Below are 26,662 nucleotides of genomic sequence, written 5' to 3' on the forward strand. Positions count from 1 at the left end.
GGGTGGTCTGTCCTGCTATCTGCGGGCTGGCGGGTGGGTGGGTTCTGCGCCTTTGGCTGGGGGCTGCTGCTCCGCATCGGTTGTGTGCCATTGGGGTCCCTCTCTCCTGTGGTGGCGGCCGCCGGTCGCTCTTGCGCCGGGGGGGGCATTGCCCCGTGGCTTGCGCTGTCCGGTGGGGGGCGGGACCTGGGCAGCTATCTTTGTGCCGTCTGGGGCTGCGCGGTCTTGCTGGGTTGTGGCCTGTTCGTGGGCTGGGGGGTGGGGGGGTGCCCCCCGCGGAGGTCTGGCCCGGAGGCTCGCCCGTGGGGGTTCCCTGTCCTGCGGTGGTGTCCTTTGGGTCCGGCGGGTCTGGCCGGCTGGCTGGGCCGGTCCTGGCGGGGGTCTTCCGGGGCGGGTGGTACGGGCCGCGCCCTGCCATACCTGCGGGTGCGGCCCTGTGAGCCAGGCTCTGTGGTGTGACTGGGCCCTTTGGTGTGTGTGGGGGGGGGGCTGTCTGGGGCACATCGTGTGGGGGCGGTGGCTGCCTCTCGGCCTGGGATCTTGGGGGCATCTGGGGGGTTGCTCGGCCGCGGGGGGGGTTGCCTGGGGCTCCCTGGCCCCCGCTCTTTCTGCTGGCCTGGCTGCATCTGCGGACCCAGGACTTGCAGCAGCATTTTTTTTTTGCACATATACTGGTATACGATGCACTGGCATGCCTTGGGATGTGGGATAAAACTCATACTGGGCTTAACCTTAGACACGTTAATCCCAAATACCTGCTTTAGGTACTACCATTCACTCATTCCCCCTGTTCACAGCCACCACCATTATAGCTAAGCTTCACACTTGTCACCATACTGGCTGGATTACACAACATAATAAGCACAATTTATTCTACAACCTTACATCTCACCCTCACTGCAAAACAGTCTATTCTTCCCCACCTTTGCTATTTCCTGCCTTGAGTCTCTCCTCCCTGCTCCCTTTCTGCTCCCTTTCCCCTCCCCTTCCCCCTCCCCCTCCACTTAGGTGTAACACTGCACTGCTCTCCCTTTTTATATCCTCCCTATAATAAAATATTTCTTACCCTTCCTTAGGGAGGGCTGGTGATGGTCACATTTGAGCAATAAAATAAATCAATGTATTTTATTGCAATAACAAAATATGCATTGATGTCTCATAATGATTGCACTTCCTGTGGTGTTGATCTTTGACAGCATGTGCAGACAAGTAAAAAAAAAACAAAAACAAACACAAAAATACACAAAATGACTCCAGATACACACAGTGACAAAAATATGAAAATAAACAGACAACAAAACAAATGAAATTACTGAAAAATACACATGACAACAAAATTTCTCACAACTTCAAAAACACATAAAATGACTGAAAAATCTACAAAAAGGCAACAAAACCACAGAACAAATTCATCAAATCACTCAAAAACTAAATGACAACAAAAATATGCAAAAACAGAGAAAACCATTTGTTCTTTTCTGTATCAATGCTCAGTTGGTCGTTATTCTAATTACTGACATGTATGTTGATAATATGGCACTCGGATTACAATCACACTTCCATGGCCCCCTGCTGGGATAAAGTGTGGAGCAGCAGACCCACCTGTTGGCACTGTCGTCCAGCGTCCTCTCCAGCCACTGAACAGCAGCCGTCTGCAGCGGGTCGGCCATCAGCGCCACCAGGTGTCGAGCAAGGCTGCAGCAGCGCTCGGCCCGCATCGGGTTCCTCTTGTACGGCATAGCACTGGAGCCTGGAGAGGAAGAAACACATGTTGATATCATTAAATCATCCAAGTATTTAGGCACTGTGTTTGATTCCCAGCTAAAGTTTGATCTGAACACTGAAAGTATTGCTAAGTGAAGTCAACAAAGAATCTTTTGAGTCTTTTAATGTCTGGAACACAATGCTGGGTATTTTTACAAGTCCTTTATTGAAAATCTTTTGACATTTTCCTTTATTTGTTGGTTTGAGTTCAGCAGGTAGGAGAACAAATCTTTATGCAACATATTTTATTTTTTCTGAAATCAGGCTATTAAACCTGGATAAGAGTCTGATGGACTGATAGGATTTGAATTATTTATTTATTTATTTTCAGCCTGTGAATGTTGAACTACATGGTAGATAGAAACTGATGTGGAATGAACATCTGTCAATGTACTGACTTTTATTGTTGTCTTGTCTGCTGTTTTGACTGTATGTGTGCCCTGGTGGACTGCAAAAACTGAGTTGCCCTTTGGGATATATAAAGTTATCTAAATCTAAACATCATGTTTCTGGACTTATGATGGTAGCTATGCTCTGAATGACTGTGAATGAGCTCAACGGACCAATCTGCTCCTTCTCAAAGGGCTCCTCGATCTCCTTCAGGTTGGCCAGCAGGCGGATGTCTGTGCAGATCTACAGCAGCACAATTAGAGGAGAAGGAAGTGAGATGTGATTTATTCATTTAATCAGGCTATTATAGACAAAATGAGACTTTTGATTTGATATCTTGTAAAATGTAAAAATATGCTAAGTAATGTCTTGGTTTTGATCTGGTTAAACAAGTGGTTCTCAAACTTTTCAGCCTGTGACCCCCAAAATAAAGGTTCCAGAGGACCCCCACTGTTACTGAAGGTGGTTGAACACAGACATGAACATTGAAGAACAGTCATGTGGAAACAGGACCATCTACTGTATAAGGGAGAATAAAGATTTTTAGGGTCCATCCATAAAGTCAGCAAAATGATGGTCCATTGTTCTATGAATCTGTGATAACCACATTTATTTATTTATCTGAATAATATCCACTGTTATCCAGGACGTTTACTATTAATATTTGGGCCATAGTATATAGTCATCTTAAAGATGTAAATCCTTGTTTTAATCAGAAATGAAATGGGTTAAATGTAACCAAAAATAATGGAAAAGTTGAAGAAATGGGATTTTAAAAGCCACAGAAATTGGTTAAAAATTGCAGAGTGACAGAAAAAGTGGTGAAAAGGATTGAAAATGCTAACATTGGTTTAAAAGTGGCAGAAATGGAGGGGGGGGGGTAATAAGTAAGAACAATTAGTTAAAACCCACAAATAAACGGGAAATATGGTGAAAACAGGTTAAAAGTGACAATACTGGGTCAACATATGTAACATTAGGTGGGAAAAGTGAAAATAAATGGTTTATAAGTGCCGAAAATGTCTTGAACGTGGAAGAAATGTGCAGAAAAGGCATTGAAATTAGATGAAGTGGCAGAAATGGGAGTAATGTAGGAAAAATGCATGAACAGAAGCAAAAATATGGCAAGAAAAGGTGATGAAAATATGTTAAAATATGGCAAGTTTGGTGTAGTTGTGGAAAAAGTGGTAAAAAGAAGAAAAAAAATCCAAACTGGGATTAAATTGTTCAAAAAATATTCTTAGTTTCTTAAAGGCATCTGGTGACCCCCTCCCACTGTCTTGTAGACTCAAATGGGGTCCTGATCCCAAGGTTGAGAAGAATATAGAGGTTTAAATAAATAGAAAACAATGTGTCACAATGTGTGACCAAAGCTGGAATCCTAATATTCACCACTAGATGAAGCTCTTTACTAGCATGTCTCCACTTACCTTGTGAACAGTTGATCCCAAACTAGCAAGACTGGACAGACAGTCGATGTCCACCTTCCTACTGTATGTCTGCCCGGTGACCAGGTACGCTCTGGGTAACAAATACACCACAGTGACAGGGGTCAGGAACTTATTTACTTGTTCTAGTTTATTTTGAGTTGGTTAAAGGTGAAGAGGATGGTGCAATTTCCTCCCACTAACAATGTTAACAATTAGTTATGTTTACTAGTTCAATGTTTTATTTGTATGTTTTGGTGCTGATTTGTTGTTGAGTTGCAGGTGATGGCTCAACCTGTGACCAGTTGCTCTGATTGGTCAGCACTGGTCAGTCAGAACAAGATACAGAGCTAAATGGAGAGAAGCTCAAGGCAGAAGCAAATGCACTTTCTTTTTTGCACCAAAATAACTACTTTTTTTTGAAAGAATTGAAAATAAAAGGTTGTATCAACACCTACTTCTCTGTAATAAGTGTCTTTCCCTCTTTCATCCCTTGTGTTTTGGACTGAGCCGTAACAATAGGCTCAGTATAAACCAAGTGAAAACTCTTTCAATGGGCATATTTGTAAAATGCAATTAAAGTTACCTGTAATTGTACTCTGATCAACTCTATGACGACACTGTTCTTTTATTTGTATTTAGTTTCTTAAGCCAACACAAAGATGCACCTTCAAGCAGGAAGTAGCAGGCTAAGGAATAAGGATGATAATTTTGTCTTAGGCTGTGCTGTAAATGTCATACTAATGTACTACTCATACCAAGTCTGACTTCTAAATCAGTAATGTATAGTGCGTTTACATTAGATAGTATGGAAAGAGTATGCGAGAAAAACCCAGATGTATACTATATGGAGACATTTTTTAAGTGCGCACAGTCGGCACATTAGTCATTCTCAACCATCCCATGATGCATTGTGAGGAGAATGTAAAATGGTCCTGGGACCGGCTTCAAGCTAATAATCAAACATTCCTTTTTCAAAATAAAAGTATGTATTCTTGTCTACCATTAGTTTTTTTTTTTAAGCTTTTGTAAATAGGGCTCTTGTTTAGAAGTCAACAGGTAGTTTTGTCAGTAACATAATGGAGGGTCTCTGAAAATCTCTGGAATGTGTATTTGTGAGTTTTATGGATCACTGAGCACATGTTGATATTCTACTTGGTCACTTTCTCACTTCAAATGTTTTCAGAACTTTCAAAGGTGGAGATATTTAGCTTCAGTGTGATTCAGGTTTTTGTCGTTGTAGGTTCCAAATGCATCTTCGGAAACTTGGAATCCTAAACCCAATCCTAATCATACATATGTCCCTGCTGCAACACAACTGAATCAAATGAATGCTGGTTATCATGCTTCTGCAGAGCTTGTTGACAACACATTGTTCATCAGAAGAAAAACATTTTTGGAGCTTGTTTCGTTCTTTCGTAATCAGCAGTTAAATAAAGCAAGTTTCACACAAATCTTCAGAGAAAACAGGCCTTTTTCTAAAAAATCCTCTTAGTGACTTTGAAGCTATATAATAATTAATATATAATAATCCACTCAGGTCCACACATGTTCTGTGTTAGTATGTGGTGCTGTGAGCTGCTGGATACTTCACAATATCACTTCATAGTGCCAGAATCTCCCTCCTTAGCTAATGTTAGCATCAGTGGCTAATCTATCATCCAAACTACATCAACAGAGAAGCCTTATATTCACAGTAGAACTCCGTCACAGTGTACCCTAGCAACTTCCGTGAAAAAACACAATTGACGTACATATCCATCAATGGCAGTGAATGTTCGGATTTGAAATTATGTATATGTACGTCAATGGCAGTGAGTGAGTTAACGTAACATTCACAGTGGGAGAGCAACTTTTTTCCCCGAAAGTCTTACTTTTTAAATCCGGCTTTTTCTGTCACCATCCGGTCCAGCTCTTCCACCTGTAGACACAAAGCAGCACATCATCATCATCAGCATCACACAGGCTGCTTTACTGCTCAGTCCTTCATACCTTGTCATGGTCCCCTTGAAAAAGCTGCAGGAAGCTGGCCTGGGTGCCGGTGGTCCCCTTCACACCTCGGAAACGAAGGTCGTCACGAGCTCGCTCCAGGTTCCTCATGTCCATGCACAAGTCCTGCAGCCAGAGACTGGCTCGCTTACCGACGGTGGTCAGCTGGGCCGGCCTGCACGCACACGCACAAAAACGCAAACACACATGCACACACACAGCTTAGAAGACAAAAAAACGACAAAAAATACAACTTTAATGAAATGAAGAGAGAGGAGTGTGTGTGCACTCACTGATAGTGTGTGAAGCCCAGTGTGGGGAGGTCAGCGTATTTCTCTGCAAAGTTTGCCAGCCTATCAAGGACTCTTGCAAGCTTCAGAATAAAAAATAAACATTTTAGATAATCAATGACTACACATTGGAACTCATGCAGCAATATTCTCATATTTCTCTCACATTTTCTCTTAATTTTTTTGTGAAGGGAAAGAATGAGAGGGTTTGCTAAATGTTGAATTGCATTTGATCATAAATTGGATGACATACACAGCTGATTAGCATATGTGACACCCACTAAACACCATATAAGGGCAGGTGTTGTGCAAACAGCAAACTCGAGTTACGCCACCAAGGAGCTGAGACGTATGCCAAGTTGTTTACTGAGGAACACGTTCCAGACCTAAACCCAAACCAACTATTTTCCAAATTTAGGGAGCTGGCATGTATAGCAGATATTTTTATATATTCTGAGATAGTAAATTTAAAACATCTTATTGTACAGTAGGGAATTATTTCATAGGATGTGATTTTTTTAAATTTGATCTTAGTAAAAGCACCCTCAACCACTCATTTAATTTTCTCTTAAGAGAATTAAGATAAAAAAAACAAATAAACCCCAGATACTAACAAGTGGAGATGACTTTCACCTCGTTACCTCATTCCTAAACAGCTGGGGCTTAAAAAGAGCTGCTGCTCCCTGATTCCCACTGATTTAACAGATGCACAAAAGCATGAGTGTGCATGTTTGGTGTAGAACAGCTGAGTCTCACCTTAGGCAGGAGGATGTCAAAGCCATCACGCAACATAATGAGATCCTGAGGGAAACAAACCAATGCTGAAAAAAGCACTTTATGTGTTAATAGAGAGACAGAGAGAAAACAGAGGGCTTAGTTACAGTGTTGTCTCCCACGTAGCATGACGTAGCTCCGAGGTGGATGATGGGCGCGGCGGTGGGGCAGTAGTGTGCAAAGGTGTGGACGTGAGCCATGACATCGTGCCTTAGTTTTCGCTCCTCATCGGCCGCCATAGAGAAGTCTATGTCTTCTGCGTGAGTCTCCATCTCTGCTATCTGAGCATCTGTAATGGGCAGCCCTAGAGCCTACCAATGACACAGAACCACAGTGAGGCCATGACGAAGAGGAGATAGGCTGTGTTCCAAATCACATACTAACATACTACTCATACTAAGTCTGACATATGAGTATGTAGTGCGTTCACATTAGATAGTTTGAATATGTGAGAAATACCCAGATGTATACTATATAGGGACACGGTGGGCCAACGAGTCATACTCAACGTCCCATGATGCATTGGGAGCACAACGTAAAATCGTCCTGGGACCAGCTTCAAACAAAAAATCAAACATCCCCCTTTCAAAATAAAATCTCTTCTCATCCTCCATTATTTGGTTATTAGCACAATGGAGGGTCTTCGAAAGTCTCCAAAATGTGGGCATGAAGTGTGTACAGGTACATCTCAAAAAATTAGAATATCATGAAAAAGTTTAATATTTTTGGTCACTCATTTCATAAAGGCAAACCCATACATGATATAGGCTCATGACAGAGTGAAATATTTCAAACCTTTATTTCTTGAAATGTTGATGATTATGGCTTACAGATAATGAAAACCCAAATTTTAGTGTCTCATAAAATGTGATTATTAGATAAGATCAATAAAAAAAAAAAGATATTTTAAACAAAAATGTAAGGCTTCTGAAAAGTATGTTCATTTCTTTGCACTCAGTACTTGGTTGGGGCTCCGTTAGCATGAATTACTGCATTAATGCGGCGTGGCATGGAGGCGATTAACCTGTGGTACTGCTCAGGATGCTTTGAGAGCAGCCTTCAGGTCATCTACATTGTTGTGTCTGGTGTCTCTCACCTTCCTCTTGACAATAACACAGATTCTCTATGGGATTCAGGTCATGTCAGTTTGTTGGCCAATCAAGCACAGTAACACCATGGTCATTGAACCAGGTTTTGGTACCTTTGGCAGTGTGTGCAGCGTAGTCCGCAAGGAGTACGCCGGACCAATTAACTGCAAAGTTCAGATTTTACGACCGCAAGGACTTCTCCACGTAGTTGATGCCACACATAACACTGCTCAGCATTGTATCGACCAGTATTAAATGTAACACCGACCTGCATTTCACCGCCTGGTGACGCAGAGCAGGAGAGGTGGACACGAGCTTAGAAGAGAGACTGGTAGACGAGCTACGACAGGAGCAACACCTTTAAAACAAGTCCCAGGAGTACATGGACTACAGATAAGTGCTAAACATCATGGGACATGTAGGGTGTTAATGGAAACTACTATGCGGCGGTGCACCCCCCGTATATGTAAGCTCTGAGTAGAGCAAACTGTCCACACAGAATAAAATGTCTTTGATTCCACTCAGTCAGTTGTTGCCAGTTCTGTTTTCCTCCACTGTCCATAGAGTGGCACCATGTCCATGGTGTCTAATAATTAGGATAAGTGACGTTACGAAATACATTATTAATTGGGAACTTTATGAACTCAGTGTGAACTCGCTAAGGGTTTTTTTTAGCAGGAAAGCTAATATTCAATTGTGTCTAGTCAGCATTAACACTGGTATTCACACTATTACACATTTAATGCTTTTTTTCTGTTCGTCTTTTTATTCATAATCTGTTGAAACAAGTTTGTTCAGCTTTTTAAAGACCCACAGAATATTTTCTACTATGACTACCTGAAATCTGACACCTCTACTTTCATCAAAAAAAATCATTTGTTTCTGGCTCGTTTCGTTCTTTTGTAATCAGCCGTTGAATAGAGCAAGTTTTACACAAATCTTCAGTTTCAGAGCAAAAAGCTGAGAAAAAAGCCTTTTTGTAAAAAAAAAAAAACCCTGTCAGTGACTTTAAAGCTATTTTTTTTTTTTGCTTTAGTGACAACTCTAACATCTGAACATTGTTTCCTTATATAAAACGTAAAAAAAAAAACACTGAGACATGGCTTTTGATGGCAAAATTATTATTTATCTATGTGGGTCAGAGTTGAATAGATTTCTTACTGTATTTTGGCGTTCCTCCAATTTTCTCTCCCGTCAGTCTGCATACAAGTAACTTCAGAGTGTCAGTGCTTGCGGCGGTTTTTTTTTTTTGTTTGTTTTATCTTACCATCGCCACATTATCCATGAGTTCCACACATGCTCTGGTCGAGTGTGTGCTGCTGGGAACGTCAACTCTGTACGTAGCGCCATTTTCTGTCTCATAAACGCCATTCCTCCTCTCCCTCTGAGGGAGAGGAGGAATGGCTCACAGGCTGGGGATATTTTGTGCTCCCACCATCTCCCTAGCATTTCTGTCTGCTATATATGAATAAAGTCAAATGGAATGACAGTGCCAACTGTTAAAACACCTGTAGACACAAATTAAACTGTCCTTCATACGACTTATTTACTTAAGTTTCCGAGGCTGAAAGCATACCTGTACCGGTTTACAACATGAAATGTGTAAGCATGATGTAAAGAAACAGTGTTCTGTAAATAACAGTGTTAATAATTAAAAACTAGGGGTGTAAGGATACACTCAACCAATGATTCAATTCAAACTACAATTTAAAAAACAAAAACTCAAATCAAAGATTTTGATGTAGCAATGCACTTAACTCTGTTCAATTAGAATAGATTGAAATCATGTTTTGGGGAAAAAAAAAACTAATATATGTTCTTCTGATAACCTTCTTACAAACCTTTTGAACTGTTTGAGCTCAAACCAAAATGAACTGCACATTTATTCATTTATCACCATGCAAAGTTAAACAAAATATTTTTTTTTAAAAGCCAGGGCTTTTAAAAATGGTCGCATATGCGAGTATATTTTCAGTGTGTGCGAGTGATAATTGTATCTGGTCGCATCCGTGCGAGTTCGTATGGTTGACCTCATTTTGGACGGAGCGGCTGAGCGCTCCATCACGTCCCTGTGTATTCAGTGATGCTGAGATTTCCCATGAGATTTCCCATGGCCAAGAAGGCATCATGGTTACGTGCAGCTTTCTCTGCCAATGTGTGTCTTTGTTTACATGTGTTCTGAGTGTTGATTGGCTGGGAGGCTGGGGAAAGGTAAATGGTAAATGGACTTGATTTTATATAGCGCTTTATCACCACACTGAAGCAGTCTCAAAGCGCTTTACATATCAGCTCATTCACCCAATCACTCTCACATTCACACACCAGTGGGACAGGACTGCCATGCAAGGCGCTAGTCGAGCACTGGGAGCAACTTAGGGTTTAGTGTCTTGCCCAAGGGCACTTCGACACATAGTCAGATACTGGGATCGAACCCCCAACCTCTCGATCAGAAGACGACCCACTACCACCTGAGCCATGGTCGCCCATGGCTCAGGTGGGCGACCAAAGGGAGGGCGTAAGCGGGGAAAGGAGGGAACAATTCTGTTCCCACCTTAGTATGGGTGTGTTCTTTGTGTGTTTGATTGTTTATTTTTGGCGTGTTACTACAACCTCCATTAAAGCCTGTAAAACTGTGATAACAGCCTGAGTCATGTCATTACAACACCTTTTGGGCTGCTGTGAGTGTGTGTTCACCCTCTAGCTTTAAAAAAAAAAAAACTATTGAAATTAAGTTATTTATTACAGAAGCTATTAATGATTAATGACAAATAAAATCAAGACATAACTGTAAATAACCACAGGTATATTTCTGTTTATAAACAAGGTTTAAAGTGTTTTATTTTGGTGCTTATCATCATTTTTTGCAGTTAGTTTTAGTTAACTTCCGGTTTAAAAATGTAATGCTTTTATTTTGAAATCATCACTTCCTGTTTGCCGTTTTATGCTTGAGGTGGCTTGATGGTGATGGAAACACACGGAGAAGTGTGAGAAAACAACACGGAGCGGTTTTAAAAGTGTTTTTATGTTTAGTTACCCCCTTGAAGAGGCACAAGGTACGTTTAAAATGTTTGATAATGTTGCATCAATGTTTGGTGTGTCCAGAGTTGTACTTTTGTTGGGTTCTGTGATGTTTGTTTGAACTTATGCACGTGTAGGATTTTATGCAGAGATGTAAGAGCTTAGCGTTTAGCTTGTACTTTGTTTTTGTATGTTTCAGCTCTTCAATAAACCTGTTTCATCAGTAAAGTCTCAACCTTCATTGGGGGGGTATGCTACAATAACAATTTGTTGACCTAAAATAAATCACGTTGTGCAATGACTCAGCACCTTCCTGCAACATCTACAGATCATCAACGTTCCTGCACCTGTGGCTAATCTTAAGTTTTAAATCCCTGGTGAGAAACTAAACCAACACAAACACTATTCTGGAAGAAAGGAGAGTGTGGGAACAGATTAATTTAACCACCAATGTGCAGGTTAAATATGCATGATTTATGTGTGGCAATAAATGAGTAATTATCATGTGTTGATCACATGATCATGAGTTATCAAATTCAGGTTACTTTTTGTAGTCTTTAAATACATTAACTAAAAAATTTGAAGATGCAAGATACTGTTATATTTCTTGATGACAATTTATTTTAATTTTAAACTGTTTTTAAGTTTACATTTACATGATCAATATAAATAAAATCAAATAAAATCAAACGTTATTCTATATAATTTTAACTGTATATAATTGAATACACTGTATTGTCTTCATAGAGAAGGTATTTATGGCTCCAGGAGGACTTTAATCCAGGTGAGATGAGGTTAAATGGTTCCTTGTAGAGTAAAGGTCACAGACCCCTGACCAGGGGAAGAGGGTTAGGAGACCCCACTATCAGAGCTGGACCCTCTGAATTTAATTCCATAGGGTGAAACAATGCAGATGCTAAGTTGATTATGCTACTGTTAACTTAATTCAAGTACAGCCTTTCTGCAAAATAAAAAAAAATAAAATACATGTAACCTGTTGTTATGCTTTGCTGTTATTTAAAAAATTCTTTTAAAATGACATAAAAGAAATGACCTGTTATTTCAGCCACTGCTTGTTGCAGAAAAACTTAACATTGTCACTAAAACCTGAAAACATTTTTCAGATATTGTTCTGCCCTTAGTTTTCCTGTAATATAAGTGCTTTCTGTTGTGTTTTTCTTAGTTTATTCTGGAGGTCTTATTTTGAAGATCATGCTTTTATTTTGAAGGTCAGTTTTGGGCATTAGACAGGAAGTCTTCCATTTTGTTTAGTTGTTTTGTCAGTTCCATGTGGGAAATATCATCTGCTGCAATCTGCATCCCTGTTCAAGCCATCGAAACCACCGTCTGTAAGTTTTGATTGATATTTGGAAGTGTTATTTGATTCAAACCTTATTTTTGGTGAATGATTATTGAAAATGTGGATTTGATTGGGAGTGATGTTAAAGGCATGCCATCATGTGACATGCTAATTTTTCATGTAAATTTTTTGTGTATTAGCCCTCTCTTGTAATGTTATGCTTATGCTAATAGTAGCTATTTGTTTCTGTATTGCAGTTTTACTCCATGTTGATACATTTGCGTGGTTCGTCTAAATAAAGTGGAGCTAAGGAAGCTACATCCTGACCCGCGTATCTATTCAAGTGGAGTTAGGCACACTGTTGAATTGTGTTGGACACACACAAGGAGAACAGGACAGTAAAAAGACGGTACGCAGCTGGCTAAACAATGCTACAGCAGGACGCTAATTCAAAAAACATGGATGAATACCCCAAAGGTGCGAGACCAAAAAGCTCTAAGCATTCTCAAGATGGAGCATTAGATAAAAGCTGCAAAAGCGCTAGCTCAAGTTCAAAACGGTCAAGTGGATCATCAGTCAGTGCTGCAGCAGCACGCGCGAGGGCCAAGGCAGAAGCTGCTCGTGCACACGTTGCATTTGCACAGAAAGAGATCAGCATTAAAGTCGACAAGGCAAGACTAGAAGCTAATCTTGAAGCTTTAAATCTGGAAAAAGAAGCAGCAGCTGCTCTTGCCCAAGCCGAAGTTTTGGAAGCAGCAGCAGAACTAGAGGATGAACAACACCGTAGTTGGAAAAGCCTCCCAATTACGGTGCAGAGCACGCATGAACGTGTAAGTGACTATGTCAGAGACCAAACTGTGCACCTTAACCAACAGACAGAATCAGGCAATTTGTCACAGATATCAGAGCATCCTATTGAGAATAACTTTCATCCATCAGCACAGCCATATAGCACAGACCGCCTCCAAGGTCAAAATGAGGTACGTCTACAAGAACCGAAGATCAGGAGTCTTCACTCAAAGCCCAAGTTATCTTTTCCTCCGTACCCCGACACTTCTCATGCAAACCCTCCAGAGTCTTCAGCAATGATGAACATGGCAAAGTACTTGGCACGCAAAGAGCTTGTGCACACTGGCTTATCACACTTTGATGATCGTCCAGAGTCCTACAGGGCATGGAAGTCCGCCTTCTTCAACACCATCAGGGATTTGGATCTTACGGCCAGTGAACAGTTGGACTTGCTCTCAAAATGGCTTGGTAAAGAATCATCTGGATATGTCAGGCGCTTAAGAGCAGTTCATATTGACAACCCAAATGCTGCACTCAGAATGACGTGGGACAGGCTTGATGAATACTATGGTTCCCCAGAGGTCATAGAAAATGCTCTCTTCAAGAAGTTGGACAGCTTTCCAAAAATCACAAACAAGGACAATCACAAGTTAAGAGAACTAGGAGATCTTTTGATGGAACTTCTTTCAGCAAAGGATGACGGCTACTTGCCTGGCTTGGCATACTTGGATACTGCCCGTGGCATCAAACCAATCGTGGAAAAGTTGCCATACAACCTGCAAGAAAAATGGATCACTCAAGGATCGAAGTACAAAGAGGACTACAGGGTTGGTTATCCCCCTTTCGCATTTTTCACATCCTTCATCTGCTACCAAGCAAAAACAAGAAACGATCCTAGCTTTGCCTTTTCTGGAAACAGCTCTTTCACAGAAAAGCCGACAGCGCGCCACACAAGTTTCAGAACTCCAGTCTCAGTGCATCAGACCAAGGTCACTTCTGTTGTTACGCAAAACGAAGCCGCACCTAAAGATGATATAGCTAAGCATTGCCCCATTCATAACAAACCCCACCCCTTAAAGAAGTGCCGTGGCTTTAGGCTAAAGACTATTGAGGAACGCAAAACTTATTTGAAAGATCAAGGCATCTGTTTTAAATGCTGCTCGTCTACCTCTCATCTTGCACGTGACTGCAAGGTGACCCTGAAATGTGATGAGTGCGACAGTGACAAGCACGTCACGGTTCTTCATCCTGGTCCACCACCATGGTCCACCAAGGCCTCAAATCCCCCAACAGATGACGGCGGGGAGTCTGAAAAGGAGGATGCTACCCCAGAACCAGTCGTAAATCCTCTGTGCACGGAAGTTTGTGGTGATCGCTTCAAGTCAAAATCCTGTTCAAAGATTTGTCTTGTTAACGTCTATCCAAAAGAGCACCCACAACAAGTTATCAAAATGTATGTTATGCTAGATGACCAGAGCAACAAATCTTTAGCCAGGTCAGAGTTCTTTGACCTATTCAGAATCAAAGCGAGCTCATACCCTTACACCCTGAAAACTTGTGGTGGCTTAACCGTAACTACAGGCAGGAGAGCAAATGGCTACCAAATCGAAGCAGTCAGTGGTGGAGTTAGCCTTCCACTTCCAACGTTGATTGAATGTGATGATTTACCAGACAATCGTGATGAAATACCGACACCTGAAGCTGCTCTCCATCACCCGCACCTCAAGAGTCTTGCCAGTGAAATCCCACCTTTGGACAACAATGCCCAGATCCTTCTTCTGCTCGGCAGAGACATTCTCCGGGTCCACAAGGTGAGGAAACAGATCAACGGTCCTGGCAACACTCCCTTCGCACAAAAGGTTGATCTTGGATGGGTGTTAGTGGGTGATGTGTGTCTGGGAAAAGTTCATAAGCCCATTGTTCACAGCTATAAAACAAACGTGCTAGGAGATGGAAGACCCTCACTCTTCAGACCCTGTACAAGCCACATCCATCTCAAACAAACAGTCGACTCCAGCCACATCAAGAGACTCAGTCACGCTATAGTGGACAGTGACTTACTTGGCCTCACAGTCTTTGCAAGAACTGTGGATGATGACAAGCGCTCCATCTCCATGGAGGACGAACAGTTTCTGCAAATAATGGACAAAGAGGTTTTTCAGGATGAGTCCAATAGCTGGGTGGCTCCTCTTCCTTTCAAGTCCCCCAGGACCCCTCTGCCCAACAATCGTGAGCAAGCCATGACACGCCTCTCTTCGCTACAGCGCACGCTAGAGCGTAAGCCTAAGATGAAAGATCAGTTCATTGCCTTCATGCGCAAAGTATTCGATAACAACCACGCAGAGCTAGCACCCCCACTCCCAAAAGGAAAAGAGTGTTGGTACTTGCCGATGTTTGGGGTCTATCATCCCAAAAAACCCGACCAACTCAGAGTTGTCTTCGATTCAAGTGCGCAGTACAATGGCATCTCACTGAACAATGTGCTACTCTCAGGACCGGACTTGAACAACAGTCTTTTTGGCCTCATTCGTTTTAGGAGAGAGCGAGTAGCAGTTATGGCTGACATCAAACAGATGTTTTACTGTTTTGTCGTGAGAGAAGACCAACGAGATTACTTACGCTTCCTCTGGTATCGAGACAACGACCCCAGCAAGGACATTGTTGAGTACAGGATGAGAGTTCATGTATTCGGCAACAGCCCTTCTCCAGCTGTAGCAACATACTGTCTCAGGAGAGCTGCAAAGAAAGGGGAAAAACAGTACGGATCGGACACCAGACACTTTGTAGAACGCGAGTTCTATGTAGACGATGGTCTTGTTTCCACATCAACAGAGGAAGAGGCAATTTCTCTGCTTCAGAAGACCCAAGCATCTCTCTCAGAGTCGAACTTGAGACTACACAAGATCACGTCCAGCAGCAGAGAGGTCTTGAAAGCATTTCCAGCAGAGGATCATGCTAAGAACATGAAAGATCTCAACTTGGATGGAGACATGGTACCCACACAGCGAAGTCTTGGCGTAAGCTGGAATGTTAAGAACGACACATTCACCTTCCAAGTGTCTGCCGATGACAAGCCGTTCACGCGACGTGGTGTCCTTTCCACCATAAACAGTCTTTACGACCCAGTTGGCTTCGTCGTTCCTGTGACGATTCAAGGCAAGTTATTGCTAAGAGAGTTAAACCGTGATGGAACTGAATGGGACAGCCTACTCCCTCAAGACAAAAGAAGTGTGTGGGAGACATGGAGAGATTCACTACAAGAACTACAACATCTTCACATCCCTCGAGTTTATTCTATCACCTCCTGCTCCAATGCCAGTCGGAAAGAGATGTGCATCTTCTCAGATGCCTCAACCAAGGCAATCGGTGCTGTTGCATACCTCAAGACAACAGACGACAATGGCCCGATCCATGTAGGTTTCATCCTTGGGAAAGCTAGACTGGCACCTGTAAGTGAACCTACTATACCCAGACTGGAACTTTGTGCCGCAGTGCTCGCAGTAGAAACGGCTGAGCTTATTGTTCAAGAGATTGACATCCAACTTGATGCAACTACCTTCTACTGTGACAGTAAGGTGGTGCTGGGCTACATTCATAATCAGTCCAAGCATTTCCATGTGTACGTTCACAACAGGGTACAAAGAATCCGCCAGTCCACAGAACCAAACCAATGGAAGTATGTGCCTACAGAACATAACCCAGCGGACCATGCTTCCAGGTCAGTCCAAGCTTCACAGCTCACCAGAACCAACTGGCTCACAGGACCAGCATTCTTGTACAAGACACAGAAAGCCAGTGAGCAACAAGAGACCTTTGAGCTTATCAGTCCAGATTCTGATGAGGAAATCCGAGCTCAAGTGACAACTTGTGTTATGACACAAAAGGACAAGCTGCTGAATCCAGAGAGGTTCACAAAATTCTCTTCCTGGAAGTCCTTACAAAGAGCTGTTGCAACACTGATCCATGTCGTTCTGTCTTTTAAATCAACAGACAAAAGTGCAAATGGATGTAGTGGTTGGCACTGGTGTTCAAAGCCTCACACCGTTGATGAGTTGTCCAGGGCGACTAAAGTAATCCTTCTTGCTGTACAACAAGACTCCTTTCCAGAAGAGTTAAATGTCCTCTCCAAGGGAGCTGAGATCTCCAAGAGGAGCTCACTGACCAAGCTAAATCCGACTGTAGATTCTGACAGCCTGCTGAAGATCGGAGGTAGGCTGAAGCTAGCTGATCTCAGCGACAGAGAAAAGCATCCAGTCATTCTGCCAGGCAAACACCATGTGTCCACATTGCTCATTAGACACTACCATGAGCAGGTTGAGCATCAAGGTCGTACCTTCACCGAGGGTGCCATTCGAGCAGCTGGTATATGGCTAATTGGTGGCAAGCGATGCATCAGTTCCGTACTTCACACATGTGTCATCTGTCGGAAGCTTCGTGGCAAAAGAGAGAACCAAAAGATGTCAGACCTTCCACAAGAATGACTGAGCACTTCACCACCCTTCACCTACACTGGTGTGGATGTTTTCGGTCCTTGGGTCGTGACAGCCAGGCGCACAAGAGGAGGCATGGCTCAGAGTAAGCGTTGGGCTGTACTCTTCACTTGCATGAGCACACGAGCAATCCACATCGAAGTCATTGAGTCCCTGGACACTTCTTCATTCATCAACTCCTTGAGAAGGTTCTTTGCAATCCGTGGCCCTTCTGAACAGCTACACTCGGACTGTGGGACCAATTTTATTGGTGCTTGCAAAGAGCTGGAGTTCCACAAAGTGGTGACAGAATCAGAAGTGCAGAGGTACACCAACAATCAAGGATGTACGTGGTCTTTCAACCCACCTCACTCTTCACACATGGGCGGTACCTGGGAACGCATGATAGGAGTTGCACGGAGGATCTTGGACTCGATGCTGATGCGCACTCCATCATCCAGGTTGTCCCATGAAGTCCTGTGCACTCTGATGGCAGAAGTAACGGCCATTATCAACTCCAGGCCTCTAGTTTCTGTCTCGTCTGATCCAGATGTCCCTCAGATACTTACCCCAACCATGCTTCTCACTCAGAAGCAGGGTGTTCCACCTCCTCCAGGGACATTCACTGAGAAGGACCTGTATAAGCAACAGTGGCGCCAGGTGCAAAGATTGGCAGACCAGTTCTGGAATCGTTGGAAATGCGATTATCTTCAGACACTGCAACTTCGTCACAAATGGCAAGGTTCCAGTCCCAACGTCGAAAAGGGTGACGTCGTCTTGCTGAAGGATGACCGCACATGCCGGAATGACTGGCCCATGGCTCTCGTATCATGGGAAAGTCCGGAAAATCGAGATCAAGGTTGTCAAGGACAGAGCGGCCAAGAAGTTTCTTCGGCCTGTAATGGAAGTTGTCATGCTTCTAAAGAACAAGGACTGAAAAGTTATTGTTGTTTAAGATATGTGCCATCTTCTCAGATGCCAGGCGGGGAGTGTTCTGCCCTTAGTTTTCCTGTAATATAAGTGCTTTCTGTTGTGTTTTTCTTAGTTTATTCTGGAGGTCTTATTTTGAAGATCATGCTTTTATTTTGAAGGTCAGTTTTGGGCATTAGACAGGAAGTCTTCCATTTTGTTTAGTTGTTTTGTAAGTTCCATGTGGAAAATATCATCTGCTGCAATCTGCATCCCTGTTCAAGCCATCGAAACCACCGTCTGTAAGTTTTGATTGATATTTGGAAGTGTTATTTGATTCAAACCTTATTTTTGGTGAATGATTATTGAAAATGTGGATTTGATTGGGAGTGATGTTAAAGGCATGCCATCATGTGACATGCTAATTTTTCATGTACATTTTTTGTGTATTAGCCCTCTCTTGTAATGTTATGCTTATGCTAATAGTAGCTATTTGTTTCTGTATTGCAGTTTTACTCCATGTTGATACATTTGCGTGGTTCGTCTAAATAAAGTGGAGCTAAGGAAGCTACATCCTGACCCGCGTATCTATTCAAGTGGAGTTAGGCACACTGTTGAATTGTGTTGGACACACACAAGGAGAACAGGACAGATATCTCAAGTCATTGTCAATCTTTACTTCATACAAAACTAAGGTACGCCAGTTAAGTCCACTATTCATCAGCACAGTAAAAACTACAGATATGGCTGGTCACTAGCTGGGTTTCCATTATAGATTATTGCAAAATAAAAGTGATAATTCTAAATGTCGACAAAGTATAATTGCGCTTTGAATGTGTTTCCATTCAACGTTGTTTTGGCAGGAGCCTCACCCCTCCCGTAAAATCTTCGCCGCAGGAAGACGGACGCTCAGAACCTCCTCATAACACTGTGTATTCCTTTGTTGTTTCACGTCTAATGTGGCAGTAATAATGTTGAAGTCTAATGCTAAGAAATGTCCCGATCTCTTCTGTTTACATGTACCGCGTCATGTTTTCTCAGAGAGAAGTGGTCATGTGACCAGGTAAGTCATGTTGTGAGACGTGTATTTGCTGAAAAAGTGTTTCCATAGCACTTTGCGTCATATTTCAATATTGAAACGTCTGAAATTCCTCCTCATGTAAGCGTAAAAACTTTTTAGCAATATTTTAGTGTTTCTTTAAATTCAGGTGTTTCCATCACCAGTTTTTATTGCTCTATTTAGATTTTGTGCATTTCCAAGGGTAATGGTGACACAGTTACTGTGATGAAAGGGGTGCAAGAGGTCATCTGTTGGAGTGAGAATAGGATAATGTCAGCAAGGATAGTAATCATCCCATTCTAGTGATTCCCAGGTGTAAAATGCTCCAGGAATGTGCAAGTTTGCAGATTAGAAGTGGCCACCATCACATGATCTATGCTAGATCTGCACAGAGATGTTCTCCACAAGCTCTTTATGGAAAAGGTTTCAGACAAGCAGAAAACACTTCAGATTAGAGGAAGAGAAGAAACAGGTTCAGTCTACATCAATGGGCTTTCCTCTTTATTTAAAAGCTGTGCCACTCCAGGAGTCTCAGTCGTCCCTTTTAAGATTGTTATAAGAGTTGCATAGAGTTGTTATAACAGAAATTCTGAGAGTTGCATGAAGTTCATCAGATAAAAATGAGTCCTGAGAACTAATGCTAATCACCTGGTTGACCTGAGAACAAATGGAGGACATGAGCAGTCCTGACTATTGAACAAGCATCTGCTTTCCTCGTGAGAAGACACTCAATAGCCTGATTAGATCAGGTCTTCCTGGTAATGAAGCAGATGGTGTCATGTGACTGGACTAAACTGGAATAAACAATGTTTGCTTTCTATTAGGGCTGGGCAATATATATCAAGTTTTCTATTTTGGCAATATGGAAAATGACAATATCACCTATATCAAGATATATCTAGATCTCTTTTACTTGTTTTTATTTATACAATCACACAGAATAAATAAAATCATAAAAGTATTTCACATTATTCAAACAGTGTCCTTTACAATGTTCCCATATTTCTGAGATGGATATTTTATAGCTTATTTTGTATTAAAATACTCATTTTAGGAGTTACTCACTCACACGTGCTGTCACTTATAGGAGAAAAAGACAAACGTTTGTTAATAAATGTTTAATATGTTTAACCCAGAATTAGTGATGAAATTTGTAGCCGAAGCCGAATAAAATATAAACGCTTGGCCGAATACAGAATATGGAAAGCGGTTGTTAAGTTTTTACATTTTAATAGTACATAAATAACCTAGAATACATTTTTAGACATTTTTTAAAGAAAGTAAATGTTTATTGAATATTCTGACATTTTTTAGATATTCCAGTAGCCTTTGCTTAAAAAACTAAAAAAACAAAGTTTTTCATTTATATTAGCCCTTCAAATAAAACAAAACATGCATTTAAAAAAAAATCTAAAGTGCATTAAAAGGGAAGTATGATGAAAAAAATCACTTTCTAATGGTTTTGCTACAGTGATCCTTTAGCCTCCCTTGTTGATCCCCATTTTGTAAAAAGTCGGCTTTAAACGGACAAGTTGGATTTTGCCCACGTTGGCAGGCGACATCACCTAACGCCTCCTAGAATGTGAGCTCCTCCCTCTCCAACTATCTAAGACCTAAAACAAACACTGCAATTTAATATAGAATATATATTGAACTTTATTGCCATATATTTACATACAAACTGCACTACTTTTTCTGCTGCTGATCGTGTTGGGAGTCACTGCTTGGAGCCACGGACCCATTGTTTACACTAGGGATGTTTCGATACTACTTTTTCACTTCCGATATGATACCAATATTGCAGCCTTGTGTATCGGCCGATGCCGATATTAATCCGATACGATATCAACACGAATCATACATACTTTTATTACTTATTTTGTTGTGTGGAAAAGGCTTGATCAAGTGATGTTACTCAAACAAAGAACAATAGTCAACAATAGTAGGTTACACATCAGCTGTTAGCACTCCATGCTAATGCTACACCAGCCTATGCAGCGACATCCGATGTAGTGTAAGGAGGAAATGATGGGGATGTTTACGCATTTGTGGCTCACAACGCTAACAATGTACTTGGTTGTGGCGTTGGACGGTTTCCAACTTTTACACGGTGACGGAGTGCGATAAGCGGAAAGGAGAGAGTCTGGTTGTGTTTGTGTGCGGAAAGGAGGAGCTGCTTCTGCTGCAGCAACGCGCACACACTTTTCCAACTCAAAATCACTGCACGTTGTTTGATTGCGTCATTGCGTCGCATGCTACTATTCGGCCTTGCTTTTAACTCACTAAACCGACGGCCAAATGTGGCTTTTTTTTTGCAATATTCGGTAGCCGAATATATTGGACCACCAAATATTCGGTGCATTCCTACCCAGAATTGTCTTTCTGGTTAGACTGAGTAAGTCAAAAATATCGTATATTGCCATTTTGAGAAAAAATATTGAGATATGAGTTTTGGTTCATATCGCACAGCCCTATTTCTATGTGTGAGACAGCAATGTACCACTTTAATGTATAAATAAAACACCATATTTCTCTGCACAAGTAAAAACCAAGTAAAGCAAAGATTTCCAATGGACTGTCTCATGTTACAAAGATATTCTCCTTTAGTTTCCCCATTAGTAACAAACACTGACCCATGTCAGTCCACAGCACAGCCATGAGAACCTCAAACCTCAGAAGTCTGACTGGCGTTGGTCCGTCTTGGTTAGCGGGTCATATAAGGAGAACCATGTGAGCGACATAACAGCTTTTTTTTAGCCCCTTACCAAAATGAATAATTAAACTTAAAGAACCACTGAGTACACGTGGGGCCTGTGGAAGCATCTCAACAGATGTTCATGGTGTGCCTGGTTAAACATCTTTGTAGAGAACTGTGGAAGAAGTGAAGCAACAAATTAAGAAAAGGGTCAAACAGATGTTTAGTTTGGGAGCAGGATGTTAAAAGAGCTGACCGCCTATCTCTAATAAGGCTTCTTCTTCATCATCATCAATAATGGCTGCATACACTGTATATACAAACATCTGGAGGTGAAAACTAGAACTGACATGTCATTACAGAACCTCTCCTGGTGAGTTCTGGTAAAAATGACTGCCATCATGTAAACATGGGAAAACGTATAGGGCTGAACGATTTTGGAAAATGATCTAACTGCGATTTTTTCGTCAATATTGCGATTGCTATTTAAAATGTGATTTTTTTTTTTTTCAAGGGCCTCGTCATGTATTTTTCAATGAACACAAACAATAAATCAATCTGTTTCATAATAAACAATTTCAGATTTATTTGAACTTTAAATAGATATGAAATGTTAATTTTAAAGCACACATTACAACAATAAAGCAAACAAATCTGTGGCTTTACCTCTTCAACATTACAGATGGGTATACGACGACTCATCGATCCGGTACTTTATTGATATCTTACTTTTTTAAATCAATGGAAAAACACAAAATAGCAAAAACAAATAATGAACATCAATCTGTTTATTTTTAAACAATTTTAACAATATGGCACATATAAAACCTAAATAGTTATAACACTATAAATGTATAAATAAACCACACAAAAAAATACCGTATAAATAACTTTTTTATATTAAAAAAATACTAAACCAACTATCACAACAATACAAATATTCAAATGAACCATATCAAACAACTTAACAATGAAAAATAGTGCAAAAGGAGAATTAGTGAGCTGTGCCTCTGATGGCTACAGCAGCACTGGCTCGTGACAACAAGGATAACTATGTTGATTTATCCCTGTTTTACCATATTAACTTATAACGTTTTAGCTGTAAGATAATATATGATGACAAGTCACTACTCCAACTAAACGTTGCCGGCAGCCGAGGCACGGTAGTGGCCGATGTGTGGGGAAACCTACGCAGCCTAGGACTGCTACGCGACGACCAAGCGCGGCGTGACAGATGGCAGAAGCGTAGTGCCACGGAGGACTATCAGCTAGGCCAGGGGTCTGCAACCTTTACTCGCAAAGGAGCCATTTTGCCTCATCTCGCCTGGATTAAAATCCTTCCGGAGCCGAAAAATGATCTGCTCAATGAAGATAATACAGTGTATAATATTCAATACAGTTAAAATAGTATCGAATAATTTTATGAGTTAATGATTTGAAGGGAATAACTTGAATTTGATAACATGATCATATGTGACATGCTACTTTCTTGCAACTTATCAATGTTTATTAATGTTGGCAATTAAATAAATCTTTCGCCACACAAATAAAATCTTTATTTTCTTCCAGAATAGTCTGTTTGTTTAGTTATCTTACCAGGGATTTAAAACTTAAGGTTCGCCGCAGCTGCAAGGAATGTTGATGGTTTGTAGATGTTGTAGGAGGTGAGAAGGTGGCTGAGTTATTGCACAATGTGATTTATTTTTAGATTAACTAATTTATCATAATTTTATTTGTAGTTATTTTTACTCATCAATCAATACCCTCTGTAAAAGTTATTTATTTATTTTTTAAAGCTACAGGGAGCCATTGCAAAAGAGTCAAAGAGCCACATGAGGCTCCAGAGCCGCAGGTTGCAGACCCCTGAGCTAGGCTAACGGCTAAGCCTTGGAGAACCCTACATGGCGCGCACACACAACTCATCTGCTTCTGCTGCTCTGGTTCTGCAGCGTCACACACACTTTTCTGACTCAAAATCACAATAGCCGCTTAAATAGTCATGTGTTTTACTGTAATGTACAGGTTTTTTTTTTGGCTGAAAACGATAATAAATGTGTAGATAGCATCTACAGACACGCATACTCATGAAGCGAGGCGAGCACTGTCTACAGTAGCCCCTCCCATCAGTCAGCTCCGCATGTGGGTTATTAAGGAAGACTGGGAGGCAACATGGCAGTATCAATGCTTGACTGAGGCTTGAGGATTAACGCCACCTTAATAATACCGGTAACAGGGCCGATAAGGATGTAGCTTGTCTGTCCAAAAACAATAAATAAAAAAACTGCAGCCTTTGCGATTAGAAAATCGCGTTTCATGATATCGCGAGAATATCGCAAATGCGATTAATCGTTCAGCCTTACGTATCACGTCTATCAGCAGAAACACACAACAAACATTTTATTGTCGGCTATAACACAGAAGACCGCACATGAGAACTGTTTTCACCTTTATTTTGATTGTAGTTTTGAAGCAGCAGCTCGACTATAACACACTTTGGTCCACAGAAAAGCCCACAAAAACCCAGTAAAACTCCAGAAAACAATAACCTGGAATCAATAGTTGCTCCCTGGTAAATATAGTAGTTCTAACAACCATTACAATGATAAACTTGGTGATATTACAGCCTATGCAGCAGTATGGGGACGCATTTACTCCATCTCTTAGTATCAACCATCCAATGACGCCTGTTCCGTTTGCTGATCTCCATGTGTGTGATAAGTAGGGATGTAACGATTCACTCAACTCCCGATACGATTCGATTCACGATACTGGGTTCACGATACGATTCTCTCACGATTTATTTTACAAAATGGGACTGTAGACAAATTTTTTTTTTGGGAAAAAAACTAGAAAATACTGTATTATTTTCCTTTTATTTTTCATTGTCAAAAGAATTCTTTGATAAACTATTCAAAACAATGCAATTTAACTAAAAATAAATCTTGAATGAAATAAATAAAGGAATAATACAAATGAAAATGAAGCCTATTAATTTAAATTCTGGTTCTATAATAAACAATGCAAAACTGCATAATAGTTCTTTTTCTTTTAAAAGTGCAACTGAAAATGTATTTTGTGCCTTAACAATTGGACTTTAAAAAAAAAAAAAACAGTGATTACACTGATTTACGTCATATTTGTTTGGACCAGCAGAGGGCGCTGGTAACACAGTGGTCGGTTGGCATGCAGATATCTTGCAGTGAAGAAGAGAAGCTATGCTAGCAGACAGAGCTAATAGCAAAACGTGACTTTTACAGATATTCAAGTAATATTACAGATATTCCTTCGGTGCTAAAGGGGTAATGAATCATTTATTAACATATTTAAGACTAGAAGGCAGCCAGAAAGAAAGTAGTAGCAGACTCCGCCCGCCGCCTACACTTGTGGATAGCCCTCTGCTGGTTAAAAAAAGTACTGCGATTCAATTTTTAGAAAATCGATATCAACCGTGATACCTATGAATCGATTTTTAACTGCCATACGATTAATCGTTACATCCCTAGTGATAAGTCTATGTGTAACAACATCATTATCAGTATTATCATTTTAACTAAAAAAATAAACTCCATATTTTTAAGGTTTTCATTTGTTTATTTTACACACACTATCTCCTCTCAAGTGTCCCTTGTAAGTGCCATTATGTACTGTACCGGGTACCCAGATCTGAGAAACAAATGGCCAGCTCTGAGATTTTGAGTTTGACTCTAGCTTTAAGTCAACCATGCTAATGGGGAGCTCTGCATTCTTTGTACTCTTGAAATGTGGACTTAAAAGAAAATATTGGTTATCAATCATTATATCAATTAAAGGTGTAAGAAAAAAACTATTTGGCGATATATCGCCACACAACTATCACATCAATCCAAAAAAAATGTTAAACTACCTGACTCCTCAATGCATTTTAGCAGGAAGTTGATTGCACTTTATTTTAATTATATATATATATATATATATATATATATATATATATATATATATATATATATCAGCACAAGGTGCAAAGGGCAAACTAGAGCATGTTAACCTCTGAGCCTGTAAATCCTAACATTTCACCACTTTTTTCAAGGAATGTCTCGATACTTTTTCACTTCTGATACAATACCAATATTGCAGTCTTGAGTATTGGTCAATGTCGATATGAATGCGATATAATATCAGCACGAATCATACATATTTTTATTACTTGTTTTGTAGTGTGGAATGTTAGAAAAGGCTTGATCAAGTGATGTTTCTCAAACGTAGAACAATAGTCAACAATTCAAGTTCACTTCAGTTATTTTTTACTGTCAGTATATGGTGGGAACAACTGAGGGCAGGAACAAAAACAACAAAAACTTATCGAAACGCTTATATCGGAGATTTTAGATGCTGTGTGTGTGCGCGTGTGTGTAGTTGGGGTGTGTATTGTCTGGCATCTGGCAATAAGATTCAAATCCCGATACATAGGTCACAATACAATACGATATATCCCGATATTAAAGCATGAGGCCATTACTGCAATTTTTGTTTATATCTGATGTAAGAAACAACTAATCTGTAAATGTGTACACCTTCATGAGAACATTATGTATGAAATATATTTTATTGGCATATTTTACACTCAAACATTGGCTTTAACATGCCATGTGCCAACAACTTAAAATAAAAAAAATAACATACAATCTGCCTGTGGCTTTTAAACCATCTTTGCCTTTAATGCA

At 40.8% G+C, this 26,662-nt stretch overlaps 1 protein-coding gene across 2 annotated transcripts in view; it reads right to left on the reverse strand.

Moving 5' to 3' along the window:
* Window positions 1-26,662, reverse strand: part of adsl (adenylosuccinate lyase) — a 44,855-nt gene that overhangs the window by 16,712 nt on the left and 1,481 nt on the right. For both annotated transcript variants that reach the window (XM_028454698.1, XM_028454697.1), the window contains exons 2-9: window positions 6,742-6,945; window positions 6,617-6,661; window positions 5,864-5,943; window positions 5,574-5,745; window positions 5,456-5,502; window positions 3,585-3,675; window positions 2,328-2,397; window positions 1,603-1,750 (exon numbers count right to left, since the gene is read on the reverse strand). In XM_028454698.1, coding sequence (XP_028310499.1) covers window positions 1,603-1,750; window positions 2,328-2,397; window positions 3,585-3,675; window positions 5,456-5,502; window positions 5,574-5,745; window positions 5,864-5,943; window positions 6,617-6,661; window positions 6,742-6,945 — 857 coding nt within the window. The remainder of the gene's footprint in view (window positions 1-1,602; window positions 1,751-2,327; window positions 2,398-3,584; window positions 3,676-5,455; window positions 5,503-5,573; window positions 5,746-5,863; window positions 5,944-6,616; window positions 6,662-6,741; window positions 6,946-26,662) is intronic.

Source organism: Gouania willdenowi, chromosome 8 (genome assembly GCF_900634775.1).
Source record: "Gouania willdenowi chromosome 8, fGouWil2.1, whole genome shotgun sequence".
Classification (NCBI taxonomy): Eukaryota; Metazoa; Chordata; class Actinopteri; order Blenniiformes; family Gobiesocidae; genus Gouania; species Gouania willdenowi.